General features: G+C 38.5%; 1 protein-coding gene across 3 annotated transcripts in view; it reads left to right on the forward strand.

The window, feature by feature from the left end:
* The window catches only part of LOC120418205 (protein cortex), a 106,166-nt gene that overhangs the window by 74,043 nt on the left and 5,359 nt on the right, over positions 1 to 26,764 (forward strand). The window contains exons 2-5 of one of the 3 annotated variants that reach the window (XM_039580514.2): positions 21,065 to 21,196; positions 21,475 to 22,324; positions 22,510 to 22,659; positions 22,760 to 22,874. In XM_039580514.2, the coding sequence (XP_039436448.1) occupies positions 21,065 to 21,196; positions 21,475 to 22,324; positions 22,510 to 22,659; positions 22,760 to 22,845 (1,218 nt within the window). In that variant the 3' untranslated portion in view covers positions 22,846 to 22,874. Of the gene's footprint in view, positions 1 to 21,064; positions 21,197 to 21,474; positions 22,325 to 22,509; positions 22,660 to 22,759; positions 22,875 to 26,764 lie in introns of those variants that run through there. The other 2 variants (XM_039580512.2, XM_039580513.2) reach the window with 2 other exon arrangements.

Here is a 26,764-nt window from a genome sequence, read left to right on the forward strand (position 1 = left end):
TCACGACTAAAGCCAAGCCTAGTCAGTCAGCCAACAAATTGAGTGTTAATTTCCAGCGACACACGCGCACGTGGACACGGCCATGAGCGCGTGCCAGCGCTCACGCGTAATTTCGTGCAAATTTGTCTCAGCCCACGCTGCGCTACGCGTAACTGCAGATGATGAATTAGATTCGAATCGTTTATCCTCGCACACGTGCGTGCGTCGCCAAATGATCCGCGTTGATTGAATTTTAATTGCTGTCACTAGAAAGAGAGCGAGATGCAGCAGGTATCATTTTGTGTAAATCAGACGGCATTCCTTTGGGGCAACGATGATCCGGTGCAAAAAACGTTGATGAGAAGTGAAAATGCCTCGAATTCTTCACCTTGAATAAATAAAAGCGATGCGCGATGATCAGCTTGATTATCAGGTTTTTGAAGTAAAGTGTAATTCTCTGCAAAATCAGTTTCTATCTTTTTTTAGCAATAATTATTTTTGAGTTGTTCCTTTTGAGAATCTTTTTATTTTTCAAATAAAACTAATTGTAGATCAACTGACTTGTTGATTAAAATACTTTCATTCGATTTCTTAAACAAACTATCACCGGTGGCATCTCCTTAAGTAAAGTAAATTTCTTAAGGGGCAGCGGGGCGGACGGAGGAGAATACCCCAAGGGTTGGGAAACATGATTAAATGCTGCTAATTAGGCAACGCACGCATTTCTTCACAACCTCTAATTACCCACACGTCCCTCTTGACGCTGCTGCTGGCTGGGCTTTGGCCCGGGATGATGATGATGGGGCTCCGGGAAAAAGTGGTCCGGAGTCACCTCATCAACAGCTTCGGCAACATATCAACAGCGTCGTCGGTGCCGAGAGGTAGTTTGGTGGTAGAACCTGATCCACCACTGGCACTGGCTAACGAGCATCTTCATTCGGGGTTTTGGTGATGGAGGAGCACAGGGTTTGCAAGGCTGGTGTGATTGATTTTATCTTGTTAGATTAAATATTTTATTCATATAAATAATAAGCCTTTTTAAAAATGCATCGCATATTATTTTCAATCACTCCTGAATGTTTCATGAAGATATTTCATGATATAACTGAGTTAGAGACGATTTAAGCTCAGAATTTTGCCATGCTCAAAGTAAACTGTTAAAATTTATGAGCATTTCTCTCGAAACACCCAGTTGATTTACGGGTGCCACGACATCTTGAGATGGGATAGACCAAATTGACTGAAGTTCGGGGTAATGATTCTCAAGACATATTTCGTGTGCATGACGAAGCCCGATTTTAAAATTTTGCTATTTAAAAAAATACAAAAATCTAAAACTGACGATTTTTTGTATGAAAAACAAAAAAAATATTTTTATCTTTTTTTTAAATAAGTTTTTTTGAAAATTGGAAGGCGTATATTACGAGATAAAATCTTGATGTCTTCGACAAAGTGGCTTGGATTGGCAAGGCCAACAACTTTCTAAAAGACGCTAGATTTTCAAAATCAGCCTAATAATGAATCACAATAATTCTCAACTAAACCAAAAGTTGCTCTTTCTCCTATTCTAACTATTCTGAAGACACCAAACCTTCACAATTTTTCGGAAAATTCATTTTCCTCTTAATTTTGCGATCTGGACCAATGTGCAATGCTTTTCTAGCCAAATTTATAAGAAATATTCTGAAATTTTCGAAATCATTTTTTTTGGAAATGTACACTCGCGAACACAGTTTTTATTACTAGAAAACTGATTTTTTTTAGTTCAAATAATCCATTAGGTGGCTACATTCAAAAACAGAGCCCTATATTATAGTTTAGTTGCAAAATTTGATTTACCTCTGAGCTTTTTTTATTCAAAAATAGTCATATTACAGTGGACTCTCTAGCTGTCGATCTGCTTGATATCAATATTGCTACAGCTGTTCACATATTTCTTCAGTTCTTTTAAAAAGATTGCTTTGATTTTTCGTTCTATAATTTGATACCACCCGATCTCGACGGTCCCTTCAATATCGATAACGAGAGATTCTACTGTAGTTACAACTCATCAGTAAAAATCTTGCAGAATGTTTTTTGTTTATTATGAGTGAAATTATTTATCATATCATCTCAAGTAACATTTTTTTCCAGGAGTTCTACAAGAACTCTTCAAGATAGCTACAGCATAGCAGTTTTGATCGCGGTAGGATAAAATTCTCTTCAAAACTTCTTCAGGAGTTTGGAAGAGTACTTGAAGAGAGTTTTATCCTACAGTCTAAGCTGGGACTAGGAAGATTCAACAATTATAGAGAAAGATATGATGTTTGCTTGTTTTATGCCCTTGAATGTGAGTTTTTTGGGAACATATCCCGTGTGATCGATGAGGGATTTAGAAATTTAGAGTTTATTATATGTATGGGTAATTCCAGGTCAACTGAGTACACTTTTGGACTAGACCTACACCGATTTGGACCCAACTTGGAGGGAACGTTTATCTATCGATAGTTAACAGAAATCCCAAGTTTAGTGTTGATTGGACCATCCCTCTATTTTTGGCACAGCCCTCTACAGGTTGCATTTTATAGAAAATTGTTTCAGGAATTCGATTTAAATAATATGTTAACCCACTAGTATTATATTTAAACGTTCTAAGTATTAAAATTCAGTTTGGACCAATTGCTTATATTTTTATTTGTTTTATTCGTGTTTCCCGGACAATTTTACATAATAATCAATGTAGATCTCAAACTTAAATGAGGGTAATTCTCCGCCAACTCACACAGCAGTTGCCCCGACCCCTCTTCGATTTGCGTGAAACTTTGTCCTAAGGGGTAACTTTTGTCCCTGATCACGAATCCGAGGTCCGTTTTTTGATATCTCGTGACGGAGGGGCGGTACGACCCCTTCCATTTTTGAACATGTGAAAAAAGAGGTGTTTTTCAATAATTTGCAGCCTGAAACGGTGATGAGATAGAAATTTGGTGTCAAAGGGACTTTTGTGTAAAATTAGACGCCCGATTTGATGGCGTACTCAGAATTCCGAATAAACGTATTTTTTATCGAAAAAAACACTAAAAAAGTTTTAAAAATTCTCCCATTTTCCGTTACTCGACTGTAAAAAATTTTGGAACATGTCATTTTATGGGAAATTTAATGTACTTTTCGAATCTACATTGTCCCAGAAGGGTCATTTTTTCATTTAGAACAAAATTTTTCATTTTAAAATTTCGTGTTTTTTCTAACTTTGCAGGGTTATTTTTTAGAGTGTAACAATGTTCCACAAAGTTGTAGAGCAGACAATTGCAAAAATTTTGATATATAGACATAAGGGGTTTGCTTATAACCATCACGAGTTATCGCGATTTTACGAAAAAAAGTTTTGAAAAAGTTGGTCGTCATCGATCATGGCCATTCATGGTCACCCGCGACAGACACGGACGACGAAACAAAGAGAAACGCAAAAAGTAACTTTTTCAAAACTTTTTTTCGTAAAATCGTGATAACTCGTGATGTTTACAAGCAAACCCCTTATGTCTATACATCAAAATTTTTGTAATTGTCTGCTCTACAACTTTGTAGAACATTGTTACACTCTAAAAAATAACCCTGCAAAGTTAGAAAAAACACGAAATTTTAAAATGAAAAATTTTGTTCTAAATGAAAAAATGACCCTTCTGGGACAATGTAGATTCGAAAAGTACATTAAATTTCCCATAAAATGACATGTTCCAAAATTTTTTACAGTCGAGTAACGGAAAATGGGAGAATTTTTAAAACTTTTTTAGTGTTTTTTTCGATGAAAAATACGTTTTTTCGGAATTCTGAGTACGCCATCAAATCGGGCGTCTAATTTTACATAAAAGTCCCTTTGACACCAAATTTCTATCTCATCACCGTTTCAGGCTGCAAATTGTTGAAAAACACCTCTTTTTTCGCATGTTCAAAAATGGAAGGGGTCGTACCGCCCCTCCGTCACGAGATATCAAAAAACGGACCTCGGATTCGTGATCAGGGACAAAAGTTACCCCTTAGGACAAAGTTTCACGCAAATCGAAGAGGGGTCGGGGCAACTTTTCCCGATTTCGTGTGAGTTGGTAGAGAATTACCCATGAACTATTGATAAGATACAGCGATTTTACTGAAAAAAGTTTGATGTTACGCAGCACTCGGAAGTACATGGTGTACTTTTCAACAAAAAGGGATGAATCCCGCATAATTCGTTTTTTGTATGTGAGAAACTTATTTCGGATTTGAATTCATAGGACAGAGTGCAGCGCAAAATCAAACTTTTTTTCAGTAAAATCGCTGTATCTCGCCAATAGTTCATTTTAGTTTGAGGTCTACATCGATTATTATGTAAAATTGTCCGGGGAACACGATGGTGACAAAATAAAACAAATGAAAATGTTAGGAATTGGTCAAAATTGAATTTTAATATTTTAAACGTTAAATTATAATATTAGTGGGCATTTAAGGGTAAATTTTTTGATTTTATAGAATTCCTAGGGTAATTTTCAATAAAATGCAACCTTAAGAAAGTCTTTTGCACAAATATTTGCAATGTTTTGATTAAAAGAAAAAAAAGTTGTTAAGAAAATCGTCAAAAAAGAGGGCGGTGCCAAAAATAGAGGGAATCAGCACCAAACTTGGGATTTCTGTTAACTATCGAAAGATGAACGTTCCCTCCATGTTTGGTCCAAATCGGTGTAGGTCGAGTCCAAAAGTGTACTCAGTTGACCTGGAATGACCCGTATGTATGTAAAAAATTCCGAAATTTTCTATTCTATATTTTTTTCTTTTTCTTAAAAAGCTTTTTTCGGTATTAGACATACTCACAGGACTTGTATGTAGATGAAAAATCGTTGCATCCATTTTTCGAAAAGCTCTTTAAAATTAGTTTAATCCAAAAAATGTGACTACCGCATTTCACTTTTTTTCAGAGCTGACAATATTTATTTATTATTTCTCACAATTCAACCCTAACTTTAACATCCCTGCCATCATTCATCGCTGGAATTCCACAATCCAGCCAAACATTGTAATTCCTCGTCGATACCGATGATATTGAAGATATTCGCCAATCGGCACTAATTGGTTCAGCGCGGATCGCGATCTTCCTGTGCAACAGCAGCAGCACCATCGTCAAATGAAGATATTATTCGGACTCCCAATTAAAAAGCTCAGCCCGTCGATAAAAATGCCAACAATTTTTCGATCATTCGCGACTTCCTCTGCAATTCCGCCATCCCTGAGGGACTGGGCCAAAGCTCTTCACAGTTTTTTTTTCTCGATGTTGGATCCACAATTATTTATCTTCCTTTCGGAAAACTGTTTCTCGTCTCCGGTTTCAACCTGCCCAGGTCGCCGCACACAGGTGTCTGAGCTCTCGAGATCACATTTCCGAGATCACTTGCGACTTGTTTGTTGTTGTTGTTTTTTGTTTCGTGTGTTTGTTTTTATGCGCCTTCCTCCCGTTTTGAGCGCCCGTGGCCACCCTCATCCAACGTCGGACTCGACCCGCCCGGGGCCATTCCATTCCAGTTGACTGCCACTGGCTGACTGCTCTCTGACTGATGGTCAACGTCTTTTAGTAGGGGGCCCCCGTTTTTACGGTTGATTGATGCATGTAAAGTGATACCATTCTCGGCTGTAATTAAGTTATTATCTGGGCATCATGGAGCTATTAAAAATATTAGCTCGTGCCACCGCAGAGGGTTGGCTGGTGTGGGGCATTTGTTTGAAGAAATAAGGACTCGAAGACGTTTTTCAACTCTTGTGGACTTGGACAACTTAGTGGATGTTGTTTGCTCTAATTTGCCCAGTTTAGTTGAATAGCTCTGATGTTCTGGAAATTATGGTAATTTTGCTTGAAGCATTGATTGGCAAGGTAACAGCTGTACTCACAAACGGGAAATGAGGTGACCACCAACGGTTATAGCAGTTTAGCGGTTGTGGTATTTGCTTATGGAAGTTTGTTCTGGACCAGACAAAAATATTGTAATAAAGTTGTATTTGAAGTTTGTATGAATTCACTTGCACTTCGATGAGATATTATTAAATTTTTATTTTACCAAAAATGTGTAGTTTGCAATGCAAAATCATATTAATATTTTGTTATATTTTTATCACTGGAAACTATACGTATTGATGATTTATTGGGCATGGCTTGGCTAAATATGTAAAATTTAAGAAAGGATATTTTATTAGTAACTAAATGGTCGTAAGAGTTTATGATTTTGTATGTATGATACTTATATGTTTAGACATAGACGATGGAAACTAGTTCAAATGACCGCATTAAAATATTGTTTTTAAATATATGAGTTAGATACCTAATAAAAACATCGACAGGTGCTTTTCACCGTAAAAAAATCTGCCGTATCATTATAATATTGCCAACGAGTAGATGCAAACCACACACTGAGCCGGCGGGCAACAGACAGTTTTTTACAAGCCATTCGTAATAGATAATATCATTAAAAAGTCATAACCAAAGGCCCCCATCGGTGATGTCACCGCATAAACCGTCATTTCGTTCTTAATAAAAAGTGCACTAAAACTGCAAAGCTCTCTCTTTCTCCCATGATCAGGACATAAAAACAGACCATTTCACCGTTTTCCTCACTTTAATGCTCCTACTTCATATTTTTAAACTCTTTTCCTCAAATTTTATGTTCGCTGGCCACCGTCCGTGGAAACCTCAGCTTGCAAACCAGCCCGAGGGCACGATCGACGGACAGTGTTTTTCTGGCCATGCCGTCACCGAAGCCAGCAGCATTTATCGCAAATCGGATATTAATTTCACGGTTGAAAGCCACGTTTTTTTTGTGTGGCTTCCGATGGATGCCGAAAAAAGAACAGTCGATTGGTCATTGTGCCGGGGTGAGCAATTGAGCAACGATTTTATGGACTTTTGAGGAACAACACCGGCTTGGGAAGAAAGGTGAAATTGGTAGTCAAAGATGCTGGCCGAGAAGTGCACTTGTTTTATTGTTCAACTTTCAAAAGTCGTTGTCCTGGTTTGATTTGATGGCTTTTGGCTTTTGACGGTTTTTGTGTGGCTTTGCAGGTGGTTGTAAAAAATATCTATATAATTTAATATTTCAACTGAAATTTTCCATGGTTGTTTTCACGATACATCTAGATATATTTCAATCAAGTTAAAAGACAGATGCAAAAAGCAAAGTATTTTTTTGGACAACAATGTCTAGTTGAAAAAATTAATAATAAAAAAAAATCACAAGCTGAAAATGCTTTTATAAAATTTATGTTTGTTAGATATTCGAAAAATGTAACGTTCAATTTGGGAAAAATGCCATGAGAAAAATGCTACGAGGAAAGTCTGAAATGCACGGAAAAATACATCATTTCGTCGCTATCGTGCTAATGCCTCACCTTTTGATCTTCACAGATCCCCAAAATTCGATTTCATTCCTGAGATATTCAATAAAAACAAAAAAAAAAACTCCATGAATTTTTGACACTTTTCATATGAAAGAAGTTTCAATCTGGTCGTGCTATCTTGACACAGCTTGAAAATTGATGTAAGTGCGACAAAGGGCAAAGGGGTTTCAGGTCAGAACACGGTTGACACAGGAATGAGGTCGACTACCGTAAACATTTCTAATTATAACTAGAAACTCTAGCAACCAAATCGAACCAAACTTCAGGAAGATGCACAGAATGATCAACCAAACAACACGTGTTTGTTATTGTTTACATTGCGTGCTCTCGATTTTGTTTATCCAAGGTCAAACATTAAAACGCGTTTTTCTCGGAACGTCAAAAAGCGACGTACGGCTAGTTAGCACTTTAGCGTCGTTTTGTGGATGACGCTTAACCAGCCTCGGGAAATTGGAAAAATCGCAACAAGTCGGAAATTCGCCAAAATCCGCTAAAAAATCGGGAAAAGACGGGAATGTGTGGTTTCTCTTGAATTATTTTTTTGTTTGTACAATTTTCATTTTTTTCAATTTCAATTTATTTTTAGAAACTAACTTAAAATTTAAGGTTTTTTTCACTATTTTAAACTTTTTGAAGTTATTTAAAACATTACAAGTCGTAATAAAGATTGGATGATAAAGACAGATATTCTTAATATTTTTAAGACTATTGTGATAGTTTTGACAAAAGGTTAGACTCACACAGCAGTTGCCCCGACCCCTCTTCGATTTGCGTGAAACTTTGTCCTAAGGGGTAACTTTTGTCCCTGATCACGAATCCGAGGTCGGTTTTTTGATATCTCGTGACGGAGGGGCGGTACGACCCCTTCCATTTTTGAACATGCGAAAAAAGAGGTGTTTTTCAATAATTTGCAGCCTGAAACGGTGATGAGATAGAAATTTGGTGTCAAAGGGACTTTTATGTAAAATTAGACGCCCGATTTGATGGCGTACTCAGAATTCCGAAAAAAACGTATTTTTCATCGAAAAAAACACTAAAAAAGTTTTAAAAATTCTCCCATTTTCCGTTACTCGACTGTAAAAAATGTTGGAACATGTTATTTTATGGGAAATTTAATGTACTTTTCGAATCTACATTGACCCAGAAGGGTCATTTTTTCATTTAGAACAAAATTTTTCATTTTAAAATTTCGTGTGATTATTTTTAGAGTGTCACAATGTTCTACAAAATTGAAGAGCAGACATAACAAAAATTTTGATATATAGACATAAGGGGTTTGCTTATAAACATCACGAGTCATCTCGATTTTACGAAAAAAAGTTTTGAAAAAGTTGGTCGTCGTTGATCATGGCCGTTCATGGTCACCCGCGACAGACACGGACGACGAAACAAAGAGAAACGCAAAAAGTAACTTTTCCAAAACTTTTTTTCGTAAAATCGCGATAACTCGTGCTTATAAACACCCTTATGTCTATATATCCAAAATTTTGTAATTGTCTCTACAACTTTGTAGAACATTGTTACACTCTAAAAAATAACCCTGCAAAGTTAGAAAAAACACGAAATTATAAATTGAAAAATTTTGTTCTAAATGAAAAAATTACCCTTCTGGGTCAATGTAGATTCGAAAAGTACATTAAATTTCCCATAAAATGACATGTTCCAATATTTTTTACAGTCGAGTAACGGAAAATGGGAGAATTTTTAAAACTTTTTTAGGTGGCAGTGCGTGGCCGAATGGTTACGCTGTCCGCTTTGTAAGCGGATGATTCTGGGTTCGATTCCCATCTGCTGCAACCTTCCATCGGATGAGGAAGTAAAATGTCGGTCCCGGCCTTGGTTGTTAGGCCGTTAAGTCATTCCAGGTGTAGGAGTTGTCTCCATGCCATAAGTACAAACAACACACCAAACCAAGCCTACTCCGGTGGAAACGCTGGCGGCGGTTGGACTCGCAATCCGAAGGTCGTCAGTTCAAACACTGGGGTGGAAGGTTCCTTGGAGTAGAAAAAGGTTTGGGTGCTCTCCCCATTCAAGCCTTCGGACTCCTAGGTTCGAGCAGAAACTTGCAATAGAGACCACAAAAGACCCGGGGGTCGTTAATGTGGATGGTTTGATTTTGACTTAATTCTTTTATATATTTCAAATAATTTTCCATATGTTCCATACGTTTGAGTGAGTTCGCTTAAACTTTTTGTGAGCATGGGTTAATTACTATTACCCCCCCCCCCCCCCCCTTCAAAATTGGCCTGAATAATCAGGGGTAAAAAAAAATTTCGTAGAAAATAAAGTTTAATCAACTGAAAACCAGTTAAAATGCATTTCCCGCGTTTAGCATGTTTGAACTCCTTTGAAAACATTTTGATTTTTCATGAAATACCAATGTACAGTCCCACGAAAAGTTTTTTTTTTTGCAAAAAAAAAAAACCGTCAATACCTATATTTTGAAAACTAATGATTGGAAAGCAACTGTACGCCTGTAATAAATGCATTTTTCCATCGAAATGTTGAAACCTAGGCTTGTAATTTCAATTTTTATATTGTTTTATTTTTTTGTCCGCCCTCGGCTTTCGTCAGAGCCGAGGGACATAAACTTCAAAAAATATTTGCAACGGCCTTATCGGAAAAATTCAACATCAAATAAAGTCCATACATTTTTCGTTCTTAGCTTAAAATCGCAAAACTTTTTTTTTGCATTTGCATCCCTTTTAGGGTATTTTAACCATTAGTGGACCCCCTAGTAGAGCCGAAGCGCATTTTTCACAAATTTTCAATATTTTAAGCACTTTTTCATAACCCTTTGTACAAAACAATGAAAATTGAAGTCTTTTGAACAATTTTGACTATTTGTTTTATCAGTTTATTTATTTTTGAGCAGAAAAATAGCCATTTGAAAAAAAAGTTTTTTTTGCCTGTTATGGACCCCCTTTTCCTTTAGTAGACCCGGATTCATAATCCGATTGTGGACCCGGGTCCACTATAGGCAAACTGTTATTTTTATATCAAATTTAACCGATATTTGATGTTTTGATGCATGGTGTAGGTATAATGATAGATATAGGGTAATTCTCCGCCAACTCACACAGCAGTTGCCCCGACCCCTCTTCGATTTGCGTGAAACTTTGTCCTAAGGGGTAACTTTTGTCCCTGATCACGAATCCGAGGTCCGTTTTTTGATATCTCGTGACGGAGGGGCGGTACGACCCCTTCCATTTTTGAACATGTGAAAAAAGAGGTGTTTTTCAATAATTTGCAGCCTGAAACGGTGATGAGATAGAAATTTGGTGTCAAAGGGACTTTTGTGTAAAATTAGACGCCCGATTTGATGGCGTACTCAGAATTCCGAATAAACGTATTTTTTATCGAAAAAAACACTAAAAAAGTTTTAAAAATTCTCCCATTTTCCGTTACTCGACTGTAAAAAGTTTTGGAACATGTCATTTTATGGGAAATTTAATGTACTTTTCGAATCTACATTGTCCCAGAAGGGTCATTTTTTCATTTAGAACAAAATTTTTCATTTTAAAATTTCGTGTTTTTTCTAACTTTGCAGGGTTATTTTTTAGAGTGTAACAATGTTCCACAAAGTTGTAGAGCAGACAATTGCAAAAATTTTGATATATAGACATAAGCGGTTTGCTTATAACCATCACGAGTTATCGCGATTTTACGAAAAAAAGTTTTGAAAAAGTTGGTCGTCATCGATCATGGCCATTCATGGTCACCCGCGACAGACACGGACGACGAAACAAAGAGAAACGCAAAAATTAACTTTTTCAAAACTTTTTTTCGTAAAATCGCGATAACTCGTGATGTTTATAAGCAAACCCCTTATGTCTATACATCAAAATTTTTGTAATTGTCTGCTCTACAACTTTGTAGAACATTGTTACACTCTAAAAAATAACCCTGCAAAGTTAGAAAAAACACGAAATTTTAAAATGAAAAATTTTGTTCTAAATGAAAAAATGACCCTTCTGGGACAATGTAGATTCGAAAAGTACATTAAATTTCCCATAAAATGACATGTTCCAAAATTTTTTACAGTCGAGTAACGGAAAATGGGAGAATTTTTAAAACTTTTTTAGTGTTTTTTTCGATGAAAAATACGTTTTTTCGGAATTCTGAGTACGCCATCAAATCGGGCGTCTAATTTTACATAAAAGTCCCTTTGACACCAAATTTCTATCTCATCACCGTTTCAGGCTGCAAATTGTTGAAAAACACCTCTTTTTTCGCATGTTCAAAAATGGAAGGGGTCGTACCGCCCCTCCGTCACGAGATATCAAAAAACGGACCTCGGATTCGTGATCAGGGACAAAAGTTACCCCTTAGGACAAAGTTTCACGCAAATCGAAGAGGGGTCGGGGCAACTTTTCCCGATTTCGTGTGAGTTGGTAGAGAATTACCCTATAATGAATAAAAGATGGATTTTGCTCACTTTTCATCATAAACAAAACCTAACAGACGTTTAAAAACATTTATTTCCGAAAAAGATCAGAGAAAACGTTTCAAAAATCTTTGTAAACATAAAATAATAAAAAAAGTAATTTTGATGCACATTTTTTCAAATTAATTACATAAATGTTTGACCGAAACTAAACAATAGATTTGTTTACAGTTGCTCATAAAACCACGCATGTTTATTTAAAAAAATGTGTTGTTCTTGATTTATTATTATAAAATATCATTTCAAACTGCAATTACGATGCTTCAGTTTAGTACAATTGACTGTAGTTTTGATTAATTATATTTTTTTACGGCTTCAGCATTTTTGGTACTTTCAACATGAAACAGCTATATTTATATTCATAATTGAAAAAATATGCGTTTAGGTTGATAACACCAAGCATTTATTGTATATTTAAGAGAAACTTTTGCTTAAATACACAGTTTTCTTCATCTTTGAAGGTTTAATTAACAGGGGTCCACTTTTGGAAAAGTTTGGATTTTTGTTATCCTATATTGGACCCCCTAATTTTTGCTCGAAAATGATCAGTTCTTCGCTTTATTTTATTAATGTTCTTTAAACTTGCATTATTTCGACTTGCTGAAGTCAAATAATCAGTCAAAAAGTGATTTAATAGTTAATTCAATCATAAAATAAAAATGCAGTTTTGTTGTGAAAATGCTAGTGGCCATGGCTGATTTCAGATGTCGAACTCAAAACACTTATTTTGGTGAAAAGGACAATTCAATATCAGTCAACATTGATTTAAATGATGCTGAACATGCCAAATAAAAGATTTGCAGGCAACAACACGCTTGAAATTGTGATTTTATTGAATTTTTCATCAAAAACCCTTCAGAGGGTCCACTATAGGAAAGGGGTCCACTAATGGATAACGTACCCTAGATAAAAAATGCCTATTATTTTAAGTTCTTGAAAAGCTGGGAAATTGAAAATAAAATTTGTCAACCTGCGCTTAAGACTTAAGTATTTTTTTTTTACCAAAAATTCTACTAACATAATATAGGAAAATTTTGGGATTTTTGTTTTGGCGCAAACGGAGCCAACGTGGTTAATTTTTTTTATATGCTAATCCTTTAAAAGATGTTTTGTTGGGGTTGCCGAAAATGTGTTCACGTAGGGGGAGGCAGATAGTATAAAAATAAATAAATGAGTTACGTTATAATCCCTCATTAAAATAACATAGAAAAAAATTACGGTGTTATGCTTTCTCACAGCTTTTTAGTTTAGATAAGTTAATCTTGTATACCATCTATTTAATTTAAAATTTAAATATTTTTTCATGAATTTTATTTTGAGAAAAAAAATCAATAACCAATTTCCCACAAATTTTGTTTAATTGAAAAGCATAAAAAAACCTAAAAAAAATAACAATGTTACGGGCTTGATGATTTGACTTAGTAAATGTGACTATGCCAATGTTTTGAAAAGTGGCTGTTTTCAAGGTTCAGCTTCGGCCGAATTTCTAAGTTATTTTGTGAAAACAAAAATATAAAAAAATACTGCAAAATATGAAAGATGTCCAAAGATAATAAATGATTGAAGGCTTTCGAATTGGCCAAATACTATCAGAAAAAAAGATTTACAAGATTTACAAGATAAATGCACATAAAAATACAGGAAAAAGTAAGAAAAACTTAAAGAAAAGTTAAGGTTTTCACGGAACAAAAAAATATTTAAAAAATTGGGCAGTAGAGGATTAAGAAAGGGGTATCAAAAACCTTGGAATACATTTGCAACAGTCAAAAAAATAATAATAATAAATTTGTTTTTTGAAACTTCAGAAAAGGGGTGTTTTGAAATAAGAAGCAAATTATTTGAAAAAATTTCAGCACTTTATAAAACTGCACAATAGCGTTATTTCAGCATATTTATTTGATATGCTTTCAATCCATCCAAAAATTTAATATCCATCATAACTCTTGTCATAACTGTTCTTCCCACTAACCAAAACCAAATTTATTACAATGCACTGTGTGTGTGCTCTCTAAAACCACTTTCCAATCAATAATCGTCCCAGCCGGCACCGCCCAATCGCCTTCGCTTCAGAGATGAAATTCCCGCGATAGCGCAAGTCAGTCCAGACCAACACAATGTTGTGTGTCCAAATCTCCCGAACCCCAACAATCTATGACGAATTGGTCGTTCAACCCGGCCAGTGTTGCAGTGATTGATCACAACCAGCAGGACACCTCCCCAAAAGAGTTCAGCGACTAACTGGACAGACAGATTTGCTCTGAAAACTCACCCGAGACAACCCACGATGACCGCCGCCTCAACCGGGCCAACCCGTTCCGATCAAAAACTTCCTTCGCCATCGCGGACCCAGCTCTGGTCCGGTTTTGCATTTTTCTCCTTTAACCATACGTTTTGATTGATATCATCTGTCGTCCGAATCGCTGCGCACAATGTTTCGTCGAACACCTCGACGATCTGGTTTTTGGGGGACTAGCGATTTGGCGCGCGGCTCAATCCCCAGGAAATCCCGAACTGATATGCTATTCACTTGCGCGGCACCTCTTGAAACAACGCACACTGAAAAGATCTTGTTTTTATTTACTCAAACACACTTGTACGACTTATCTCGGCGAGACACACATCCTGTCGGTCACTTAGGTCGTCTGACGGTAGTTTCCGGTGGTGTAGATTGCGTCGCGTTTTAACTCTTCACCGGTGTGAGGTACACATGATTTGATTACCACGGCGCATCCGCTTCAAGACCCATCAACTCAGTCACTCTCGAGATTACCGCAAACGCTCGACTTCGAACTAGTTATTCGCGAAGCAAACCTCCTAACGCTGAACCGCTTTCTTCAAACACTGCACATTTACTAACCGCATGCACCGGACTGCAGCCGACTGCAACCTCTCCGCGGAGTGTCCACGGGAACCCGTCGAGGTGTTCTAGTTCATGCGTGCCCGAGTTGGCCTAATCCACGACCGCGAACAATTACCAAGTGGAAGCTGCGGCAGCATGTGCAAAACTATCAACCTCGCGCAGCGATGTCGTCCGTTAGGGAACTCCGGGGTCGTAACTGACCCCTCCAATATCCGAGCGACTCCAGCGCGCGAGAGCGCGCACGACTTCGCGAGAGTCCCCCTCCGTCCTTATTGATTGGAATTCAGCGCGCTCCGATCGCGCCTAGCTCACCCCACAAAAGCTGCAGAGCAATAGAAACTAGATCAGCCCTCTTTTTTTCCTATGGGCGCGAAGATCACTCACTCTCCGCGAACGCCACGATCGGAACTAGTGCCAGCTCAACCAGGAACGTACTAGCCGTGGCCAGGATCAATGAACCAAACACGCGAATGACCTCAGCCTGACTAAGGTATGAGGGCGAAGAGGACGACAACGACGACGACGGAACAGCTGTTGGATGCTGTGAGATGCCAGAGAGTGGAGTGGAACTCAAGGCACGCGACGTTGGTTCGAAAGAATGGCAAGAAACGGGTTGAAAACAGTTGGAGTTGGGTTGGTGGCACGCTTATGGAGTGTGCGCCCTCTGCTGCTGGAGTCTCTGGCGGTAATTTGATTACTGCGGGTGGTGAAGTTGGGCTGGATGCTGTGGGAGAAAGAGAGTGCCCCCATCTGGTTGAAGGGAGAATGAGTGCGCTGTGAAATTAAGTGAGTGATATTGATGGGGGAGATTTGAATGAGGTGAGAGTTTGAGAAAAGTAAACTATTTTTGTTTTTTTGATGATTTGAGATTTGTTAAAATGATTACAGGAAATGAAAATGTTGTGCAACAACTGTAATGAGGGTTCCTCATAAAAACATAAAAAAAGTTCAACAACTCAATGCAACAGATATACGATATTTCGAGTATACGATATTTCGAGTACAGTCCAGACTCGATTATCCGAAGCCTCGATTATCCGAAGTATCGATTATCCAAATGTTTGTATGGGACTTCGGATAATCGAATCACGAACAAAACAAATTTGTTCTCGTAATTTTTCATTTTAATGTTTTTAACATAAAATTTCTACGACCCCATTTTAGTCAAATTTGAGCTGGTTGCTTATTAAAAAATAAAATGCAATTTTTAAAATTGCATCACCGCCATTTTGGCCGCCATTTAAAAATTCTAAATCATTTTAGCGTAGTTTAAGGGTCAAACCTAAGCTCAACAATCAAAAATTAGACAACGAAAAAAAGTTTTTGAAATTTTTTCGAGGCCTTCGGATAATCGAGTCTGGACTTTTGTACGTTTTCGCAAATCGACTTTCCTTTGTATTTTATCTTAATTTGAATGATACTTCCTTCATAAGCGTGGTTCACGAATATACGAAAAAAGCGATTCAAACGGACTTACCTTCTTTTATGTCTCCAAAAGCCTTGAAAATTTGAGCCCATTTGGTGATGGTTTAGTGATTCCAGGGTTGATTTTGTATTAGCTTTTGAATTATTTAATATGAAACATGATTGCTTTTTACACTTTTTCAGACAAAGTCTTAAAACACAACCATTGAATTGAACATATCCTGAGAAAAAAATATGTATAAAAATGCTACATTTCCAAAGTAAAACTTAATAATATATACACATTTCAAACCAGAACTGGAACAATATTTCAAAAGAAACCATTTTGCATTATAAGTTTTCTATGCAAGGCTCAATCAAATTTCGGGGCGATTCATTCAAAATGGACATGAGAATAAGCGAAAATTTAATTTTTGGATTTTCGGATTGTGTATTCGATAAAGTTAAATGATGATCATGTTATGATTAGGTTTTTTCAGAAAAAAGTCATTTTTTTGACATTTAACATCCAGAAGTTAAATTCTCAAAATACGTATTTTTTCGATTTTTTTTATATGGGTAATTCTCTACCAACTCACACGAAATCGGAAAAAGTTGCCCTAACCCCTATTCGATATGCGTGAAACTTTGTCTTTAGGGGTAACTTTTGCTCCTGATCACGAACCCGAGGTCCGTTTTTTGATACATCGTGACGGAGGGGAGGTACGACCCCTTCCATTTTTGAACATGCGAAAAAAGAGGTGTTTTTCAATCATTTGCAGCCTGAAACGGTGATGAGATAGAAATTTGGTGTTAAAGGGACTTTTATGTAAAATTAGACGCCCGATTTGATGGCGTACTCAGAATTCCGGAAAAATGTATTTTTCATCGAAAAAAAAAAAAAATAAAAAATCTACCATTTTCCGTTACTCGATTGTAAAATTTTTTGGAACATGTCATTTTATGGGAAATTTAATGTACTTTTCGAGTCCACATTGACCTAGAAGGATCATTTTTTCGTTTAGAACAAAAATTTTCATTTTTAAATTTCGTGTTTTTTCTAACTTTGCAGGGTAATTTTTTAGAGTGTAACATTGTTGTACAAAGTTGTAGAGCAGTCAATTATAAAAAAAATTGATATAAAAACATAAGGGGTTTGCTGATAAACATCACGAGTTATCGTGATTTTACGAAAAAAAAAAGTTTTGAAAAAGTTGGTCGTCATTGATCATGACCGTTGATGGTCACCCGCGACAGACACGGACGACGAAACAAAGAGAAACGCAAAAAGCAACTTTTTCAAAAAAAAATCGTAAAATCGCGATAACTCGTGATGTTTATAAGTTAACCACTTATGTTTGTAAATCATTTTTTTGTAATTGTCTGTTCTACACAGAAAAAAATAATGTAAATTTGGAAGCTGTAATTTTGGAAGGTTGAATATTACTTCTTTTATGATGTAATTTTACCTCATTTTAGACTGAAAAAATGACATTACACCAGAAAACTGGTAAAATTACACATTTCCAGAGGTAAAATTACACCTTTTTTTCTGACATAAAAGATGTACCCCTTCCCAGATGTAATATTACCACGATTTTTTTTCTGGGTACAACTTTGTACAACATTGTTACACTCCAAAAAATAACCCTTTAATGTTAGATAAAACACGAAATTTTAAAATGAAAATTTTTGTTGTAAATGAAAGAATGACCCTTCTGGGTCAATGTAGATTCGAAAAGTAAATTAAATTTCCCTTAAAATGACTTAAAATGATGTTCCAAAATGTTGTACAGTCGAGTAACGGAAAATGGCAGAGTTTTTAAAAATAATTGGTGTTTTTTCGATGAAAAATACGTTTTTCCGGAATTCTGAGTACGCCATCAAATCGGGCGTATAATTTTACATAAAAGTTCCTTTGACACCAAATTTCTATCTCATCACCGTTTCAGGCTGCAAATGATTGAAAAACACCTCTTTTTTCGCATGTTCAAAAATTGAAGGGGTCGTACTGCCCCTCCGTCAAGAGGTATCAAAAAACGGACCTCGGATTCGTGATCAGGGACAAAAGATATCCCTTAGGACATAGTTTCACGCAAATCGAGGAGGGGCCGGGGCAACTGCTGTGTGAGTTGGTGGAGAATTACTTATTTGTATTTGTTTGAATAAAATTATTTTGAATTTAGTAGAACCAGCCCAATAAATGTTTATAATCTACGTTTTTAGCTCTTTCAAAAGGGAGCGGTCGTGGCTAAATGGTAAAAATAATCGCTTTATAAGCGAATGGTTCCGGGTTCGATTCCCATCGGTTTCCAACGAGAAAGTGCTAACCTTATTGAATTAGGAATTAGCGGAAAAAAATGAAGCTCACGGCAGTGTTCGATTCCCTGTTGTTTGGATTGGCAAGCAAAATACTTTCCACTTTACCGTGGAGCATTGGTAGCTTAATGAGGACTTAGAACATACACTGATAATGTTGAATCCAAAAGTCGGACGCGAATACAAGTAGAATGCAAGTTGAATTTCAAAACTAAACAAACTAAACGTGGAGATTTTCCCTTATACTGTTAAAAAAGTGGAGCATCAACACTTCCCGTCTTCCGAATCCCTTTCATTGTCCCTGGTGCGAGGTGGAGATTAGAGCAGCTGGCAATAGACGGCTGCCACGGTGGCGAGAATCTGGTTTAGGTGGGATTCCTAGGCCACTTGGTCTTAGACAATCATCCAGTCTGCAATCCGCTTCAATCATCATCTCCGAGCGAAAGGAAGCGAATGATTTCAGCTCTTTTAAGAGGTTACTCTTGATAAAAAAAATCGAATTTAATTTCAAATATTAAAGCGAAAATAAGGGGTTAATTAGATGACACTGAAAGAAACTTAGTTTTAGCCAAATTTTATACTGTCAAGCTAGGCTGTATCTCAGCAACCAGCACCATATTAAGAATATCTAAAAAGGAAAAATTCCGCAGTTTTCAGAAAATATTTTTTGCATGGTAGGTATTTTTGCTTATAAAATGTGGCTTTTTAATCTTATCATTTTTGATTATACTTTTTTCAAAAAGTCATTACTCCAATGCCAGATTTCTCACCATTCTTCACATTTGCCCAAAAGTCGCCTTTGCCGAAGACATCTAATCGATCAGATATTCTCTTCTCAATGTGGACGGATAGAAATCCTGTAAGCAAATCAGCTAACTTTATGTTGTTGAATTTGTAAACATCGAATTGTTTCCAAAATTAATTCATTTTTTTTTTCGATTTCGCTGTAAATGTTTTCAAAATCGACAACATTTTTGTTCAAAATCGTAAAAAAAATCCTGACGATTTTGGCAACATTTGTGTGTGTGTGTGTGCAACCAACCAAACGGGACCACGCGGTCGCTTCTTACAAATTGAGTTGTTTCCATGTATTTTTAGATCTACATTATATACATGCAAATAACTCGCATAGGCATTTGGAAGGTGTTAGCTCTGCCGAGCTTCGGTGACCCATTTCTACGCTGGCTAGCTGAGCGCGAGGTCCCTCAGCTTTTATCGACAAGCCCCGCCCTGAAGAACGTTTGCACCAATCGGGTTCAAACGTTATTTAGAACTTCCGAACCCTTGTCAAATGGACAAGGACCCAGCGCGTATATAGTTTGATAGTAACAGTATTCCTAATTCCAGTCATAGCTCACCAAGTCGCGATGGCCTAGTGGTTAGCATTTTTGCTTACCAATCCAAAGGACGGGGGATCGAACCCCGACTCGGGCGACTTTGATTTTTCGTTCATGTTCAGAGTTTCAAGATTAATATTTCCGATACTTTCTCGTTGGGAGCAGATGGGAATCGAACCCAGGACCATTCGCTTAGAAAGCGAACCCCGTAACCAGTCAGCCACGGCCGCTCCTCCCTGACGATTTTTGCAACATTTCATGGTAAAACAAATCGACAACAAAGAGTCGAAGTTAAAAAAAGAGATCTATAGTGATTTGGAGTCTCTTGCAACTATTTCTATTTTCACTTACCCTTTGGTAACAGAAGGTTCTTTTTGAAGAAATAAACCGAAAACTTGGAGTGCAACGAATCGACTGAATACTATAAACTAAAAGAAGTGTTAATTCTGCAAACAAAGACAACAGGCTCCAAGAAGACGAAGTGAAATCATTTTTAGTGAGTTTAACGACCAGAACTTAAGCCAGAACGGAAATTAAATCATAGATTTTTGAAGTTTCTTCATCAAATTGGATGGAAATAAAACCAAACCTTGAAACCTTGGAAAGAAATACTGCTGCTGCTGCTGCTACTCCACTACTAATTTCAACCGGAACTCACTTACTCGTTCCTTATCCTTTTCTACGTCCATGGGCGGTACCTCTTTTAGCAAAGACAAACAATCCTGGACCAGATTGCCGCGGTGTTATCAAAAAGCTCCCTAGTCCCACCCTTCAAAGCTCACTTACTTAGCCACCACCCTGGACGCGACCTGCTGATGCGCGCGGTAATTAAATTGCCTTTTTCAGGCTGCTGCTGCTGCTGCTGGGGCCATTATCAGCGCCATAGGTCCGTCCAATCCGAGGCACATGTGGCGTAATAAATCTAACGGCAAAAACAAAACCTGGAAGCAACAACAGTGCCAGCGGATTTTCTTTTTCTTTCTTCAACTTCTTGAGGCGCATGATCCGAGAGGCGCATGACGAGGGGTGCGCCCCCTGGCTGAGCCGCGTAATTACGTGCACAATTGCATGTTATCGGCACTTAATAGAAACTTCTTTTCCCTTAATAGGTCCCTGACATTTTAAGTAGCATTTAGGCCTCGTAAAACACAATGTTATCGTGTTGCCGCGGTAGCTTTTAAGGTTATCGACGGTTGCGCGAGGCCACCACATTATGGGGGCTGCGCAGGCAAAATAACAGAAACAATCGTCCTGTGGTCCCCGCTGATTCATCGTCAGATTTCTCTTTTATTCACCCCTTCCCTCCCCTCCCTCTTTTTCTTCTATTTGCAGATTCTGAAACCGGTGGATTTCGTTCCGAATCGGTACGGCGATCGCTTCATCCCGCGCCGCTATGCCCAAACCAGTTCGAGCCGTTTCAGGGCGGAATGCAAAGCCGATAGAGACACCGATCTGATGCGTATGGTAATGGTTGACCCCCCGCACCGCCCTGACCTGCACTTGCCTTTTCTATAGTCCGAGCCGCCACTGGCTGCACCAGTGGCCACGTGCGAGCTTCTGGGATTTGTCCGAAGGGGAGCGATTCTCTCTGAAAAGAAACTATTTACACAACTTTTTTTTAATAAATAGTAGATATTTCGCAAAATCAATTTCCTAGAGACTTGCTTTTCTCAACCCACCCATCTCTCTTTTCCCCAACACAACCACAAACTGCGTAATGGCAGCCGTTGATTTGCTTTCAGAAGGATCGGAAGGGCTACTGGAAGTCCCACTCGTTCGCGGCGGTCTTCAACGACGTGTTCCAGCTGCGCCCGGACGTGGACAAGATCCTGAGCTTTCACGACGCCACCAATCAACGGCGGTGCCACCAGCTGGAGATTAAGCGCCCGCTGGAGACGGTGCTGGAACCGAGCTGGAAGAACCTGCAAAAGTTGGACTGGAGCTGCTGGCCGCGGGCGAAGCCGTTGGCGTTTGTGGAGTCGGTTCATGATCTGCCCCGGATTAAGATGGAGTACACGAACATCATCGATTGGTCCGCGAAGGGACAGATTGCGGCGATTTTCAGCAAGAAGTTGGTCATTTGGACACCGAACACGGAGGTCACTACCGGATTTTGTGCGTTGAACACGACGGCGGTGGCGTTCAACCCGGCCGGGGACGTTTTGGTGGTGGCCAAGTTTACAATTTCTTGTCCGGTTCTGCGACTGATGGAGAATTTTTACCCGAATGCGAAGGCGAATGTATCTAAGATGAAGATCTTTCACTACTTGGACACGGACATCAGCTGTTTGGCGTGGGACTGCACCGGGCAGTATTTGGCGTGTGGCCTCGGCAACGGCCAGATCATAATCGTTCGCGTGGCCGACTTTGAGCACCTGAACCAGAACGACGAAACGCGGACGCACAACTCGCGCATCTCGGCGCTCAAGTTCTCACCCGGCTCCAAGTATCTGGCCTCGTCGGATGAGTCCGGCCATCTGTACATCTGGGCCTGGAACAACTGCCAGCTGAGTCCGCTGACGGTTTGGATCACCGTCCAGGACGTGGCCCTGTTCGATTGGCACCCGTGGCGCGAAGACGAGATCATTATCGGTAAGATTGATTCTACGCGCGGGACTTGTTTTGCGGAGGGGTCATCCATAAACAACGAGGCAAAACTTGTTCCTTTTGATAGTTTCTTATTACTTCACCTTAGTTCGTACTCTACGGATGACCCCTCCATCGCCCTGCCGCGCTATCGCGAGCACCCCGATACTAAACGACCTTAACTTTATTAGCCGATTTGGAACCCGTTACGATCGCCCTGTTTCACGTGCCCAGCCGCAACGTGCTCGCGTTCCATCGGCGGCGCAACGCGGACTGCATGATTACGGCCGTCTCGTTCAACAAGGTTTCCGGCGAGCTCGTGGTTTCCTTCTCGTATCCTAGTAAGTACTAATTAACGGTGATTAAAATTAAACGCTCTTCCCATGTCAACCCCCCCTTATCCGATCACTACCTGTCTGCACCACCCTAACCCGCTATCAGTTGTGTGTGAGTGTGGAATTTGTTTGATCAGGAACGATAAGCTACGCGCCGCCTTGTGGCCAGTGATCGTCAACCGGACCTCATAATTACAATATTATGGATTGATTTGGAGTACACGAACACACACACCGTATAATCAGTGCGTTAATGTTAATTATTTTACTGTAATTGCTAAACGCCCTTTTCCATTCGGGCTTGCACTCGGGTTGTAAATGAATTAAAAATGCATTACGTCTTTGATTGCTACACAACATATACAGACCCGGCGCCCGGCGATGATGTTGGTTTTGATCTGATTAAGGGGGCGCGCGCACAATCAATGTTGGGAGCAATAAATGAAAACGCGGCGAAGGGTGAACGAAACTAGTTGGACGAGATCACGGTTCTGGATCGTTCCCGTCCGTCAGCAACGATCATACCGCGAGAGCTACCGGGGAAGAAAATGTAATTATTAATTAGATTGATTGGAGAGCCGGGCTGGGATCATGTAGAACAATGTAACAACGCAGCAATACAATAGCACAATTTAATTATTAACAAAACTTAAATAATTATCGATTGTACTAGCCATAGTTCAATGGTTATAATTTTTATTTTTGAAGTGTAGAACTATTTTTCTATAATTTGAAAAACAACCACGCAATCAAATTGATGTCATTCTGGAAAAAACAATGTCAAGAGCTTTAAACAATTGGTAAAATTTTCTACGTCATTTTGTAAATTTCTCTTCTTTCTGGCAAGTCAAATTAATCGGAAAATTTCCCGAAAAAAATGACAAAAAATATTTAAATATTCGATTGTGATTGAAATGCAAACAAAATTTAATACTTTTTATATTTCCCAAAAATCATATCACTATATCACACATTTCAGTAATTCTTATTTCCTAAATTAAAAGTTTAGTGATATAGACTGAAATTTTCTAGAACTAGTTCTAGAACTTCCATGATTAAATGGTGGATTTCTCTAAATTAATTATGCCAAAGCGTTGAGTTTGACTGTCTAAAACGTTCTGAGTTTATTGTAATCTCACCTCACACATGAGGTACTGAGGTTTTGCTTATTGAGCAATAATCGAGCTGCTTGCTTTAATCGCGGCGAGGTAAACGAAGTTTAGCATTGCTTGCAGTTTGGATAACTGTTGTCGGCTATGCTGACGGTATTGGTGGCGTTGATCAATTTTTCAGAAAGCAATTTCCGTAGCTGCTCCCTCACCAAGAAAGGATCGTCCGTATCAACTTCATATAAGCTTCTTTGGTAATGTTTGAAACATTATAGTTTGTGCTGTTTTGTAAATCAGAGTTACATATATTTGTAATTAACGATTACGTGATCCTTAATAACATTTTCGTTTGTTACAATTGTGTAACTCTTAATTACAAATTGAAACTTGTAATAAGCTACCACAAACAAACTATTATTTCATTGTAATGTTTCCTCATAACAATTTCAAACACACTCGATTAAATGAAAAAAAAAATCCTCCTTAATTTTTGAAATTTTTTTTTACACGCACACATACTAAAAAATAAATTTTGAATTTTGTTTTTTTTTTGTCTGGACATGTGAGTTATTTATATGATTTTCAAAATGTTGATTTTGTATTCCCTCACAAACACTCACTTGTTTTATAAAATTTTGAAAATTATTTTAGAATATTGAATTTAGATTTCCCTATGAGGTACTGATGTTTTGCTTATTGTTCATTAATCGAGCTACTTGCTTTAACCGTGGAGAGGTAAACGAAGTTTAGCTTTGTTCGCAGTTTGGATAACTGCTGCCGGCTGTGCTGACGATGTTGGTGACGTGACGATCATTTATACAGAAAGCAATTTTCGTAACTTATTTACAACCTATGAAGTTTTTGCATGCTGTAAAGCCACCTTTTTTTAATTTTTGGCTTGTTTTTCACATTTTTTACTGTAGAATGAAACCGTTATCATTTAAATTGTTCGAAAATGCGTAAAGACATAATCTGGGACAATACAAAAATTACTGCATACTCATAAAGAAAATAAATTAAGAAAAAGGTCAGTAAAAAACACTGCCAGAGTTGATCCCAGAAAAAAATACCTACATTGTCAAATTTACATAAAACAAGTCAAAATTCCAAATTTTCTTAAAGAGTTTTTTTTAAACAGTTCTTCTTTCCAATGCTTTTTGAAAATCCTAAATTGGTTGAAAGGTGGCAGTGCGTGGCCGAATGGTTACGCTGTCCGCTTTGTAAGCGGATGATTCTGGGTTCGATTCCCATCTGCTGCAACCTTCCAAGTCTGACAGTGACGCTGCTCAAGCTTATGGAGAAAATCACGGATAACCACATCCGGGCGGAGTTCTTGAAGGACTTCCCTTTGCATAAGCACCAATATGCATACCAAGCGGGCAAATCGACCGAAACTGCCCTACACACGCTAGTGTCACGTATCGAGAACGCACTGAAATATAAAGAATCTGCACTTTGTGCTTTTCTTGATATTCAGGGTGCCTTCGATAACACTTCGTACACAGCCATCAATGAAGCGCTCCGGTCGAGGAACGTCGATGGAACAACTGCGAGCTGGATTCATGCTATGCTTACGAGCAGAGAGATTTCAGCATCGCTAGGAGACACATCTATCACAATAACAGCAGCCAAAGGCTGTCCGCAAGGGGGAGTACTCTCTCCTTTGCTTTGGCTGCTTGTGGTAGATAGTCTTCTAAGAAAACTTACACTACTCGGCTACGAAGTCATTGGATATGCTGACGACGTAGTCTTAATCATCCGGGGGAAGTACGACGGAACGTTATCGGACCGTCTACAGTCAGCTCTAAACTGCACCATGTCGTGGTGTGAGCAGGAAGGGCTGACAATAAACCTCAACAAAACCGTGATAATCCCGTTTACTAACAGGAGGAAACACGACCTTAGGCCGCCTACCTTGAAAGGAACCCAAATGACCTTCAGTTCTGAGGTCAAATATTTAGGAGTAATCCTTGACAAAAAGCTGAACTGGAATGCACATCTGGACTATGCGGTAAAGAAGGCAACTACTGCTATCTGGGCGTGCAACAAAATGCTCGGCAAAACCTGGGGCCTTAAACCGAAACTTGCATTCTGGTCTTACACCACCATCGCTCGACCTAGGGTAACCTATGCGTCAACCGTTTGGTGGCCGAAGACTGAACAGAAGACATGTCAGTCGAAGCTGACCAAGCTCCAACGACTGGCATGTCTCTCTGTAACGAGTGCAATGAAAACAACCCCTACCGCGGCCATGGAAGCCATGCTATGCATTCTGCCTTTACATTTACATGTGAAGCAGGAGGCAGCGCTTGGCGCTCTACGACTACAACGGTGTAACAACTGGGTGGAAGGAGATGGAACGGGTCACTCGCGGATCGTGAAGGCTTTTGACATTTCCCCCCTTGCAACTTCAGTCTCGGACTGCATGGAGGTGAGGCCCAACATCAGGGTTGCGAATGAGCGAGCGCTCACGGAAAGCGTGCTCGCTCCAGCTGGAGCGTGAGTTTTTATCAGGTAGCTCGTGCTCGCTCACGCTCACCGGAGCGTTTTGCGCTCACGTGAGCTGGTGAGCCAAAGTAGGTAGTTGTTTTTCCCTGTTGAAGCATCTGCCTGTTTGAAACGAAGTTTCTAGAACTATCTCAGCACAGGCAGCAAAAACAAACAAGAAAGTGGTCAAACAAACAAAAGTAAGCAATAAAATGGATGTAGTCGGCGAACCCAAATATACGTTCTATTTAAATTCAGAATTAGCCAAGGGGTAGAATGATTTACTCTTGAGTGTGCTAACAAAGAGCTAACTCATTCTTAATGTGAAAAATCATTGACGTGAAGAGATGCACTGATATGTATAAAAAATTGAATTAATTGACAAATGTTTATTTTAAGTTGTTAGAATCCGGAGTTTTGACTCAAGGTGGTTTTAAAAACACCAAAAAAATAAAATTTGTTTTATTGAACCTTTATTAAAAACAGCACTGAGCTTTATAAAAGTAATAATCATC

The sequence above is a fragment of the Culex pipiens genome, chromosome 2 (assembly GCF_016801865.2).
Source record: "Culex pipiens pallens isolate TS chromosome 2, TS_CPP_V2, whole genome shotgun sequence".
In the NCBI taxonomy this organism is placed as follows: Eukaryota; Metazoa; Arthropoda; class Insecta; order Diptera; family Culicidae; genus Culex; species Culex pipiens.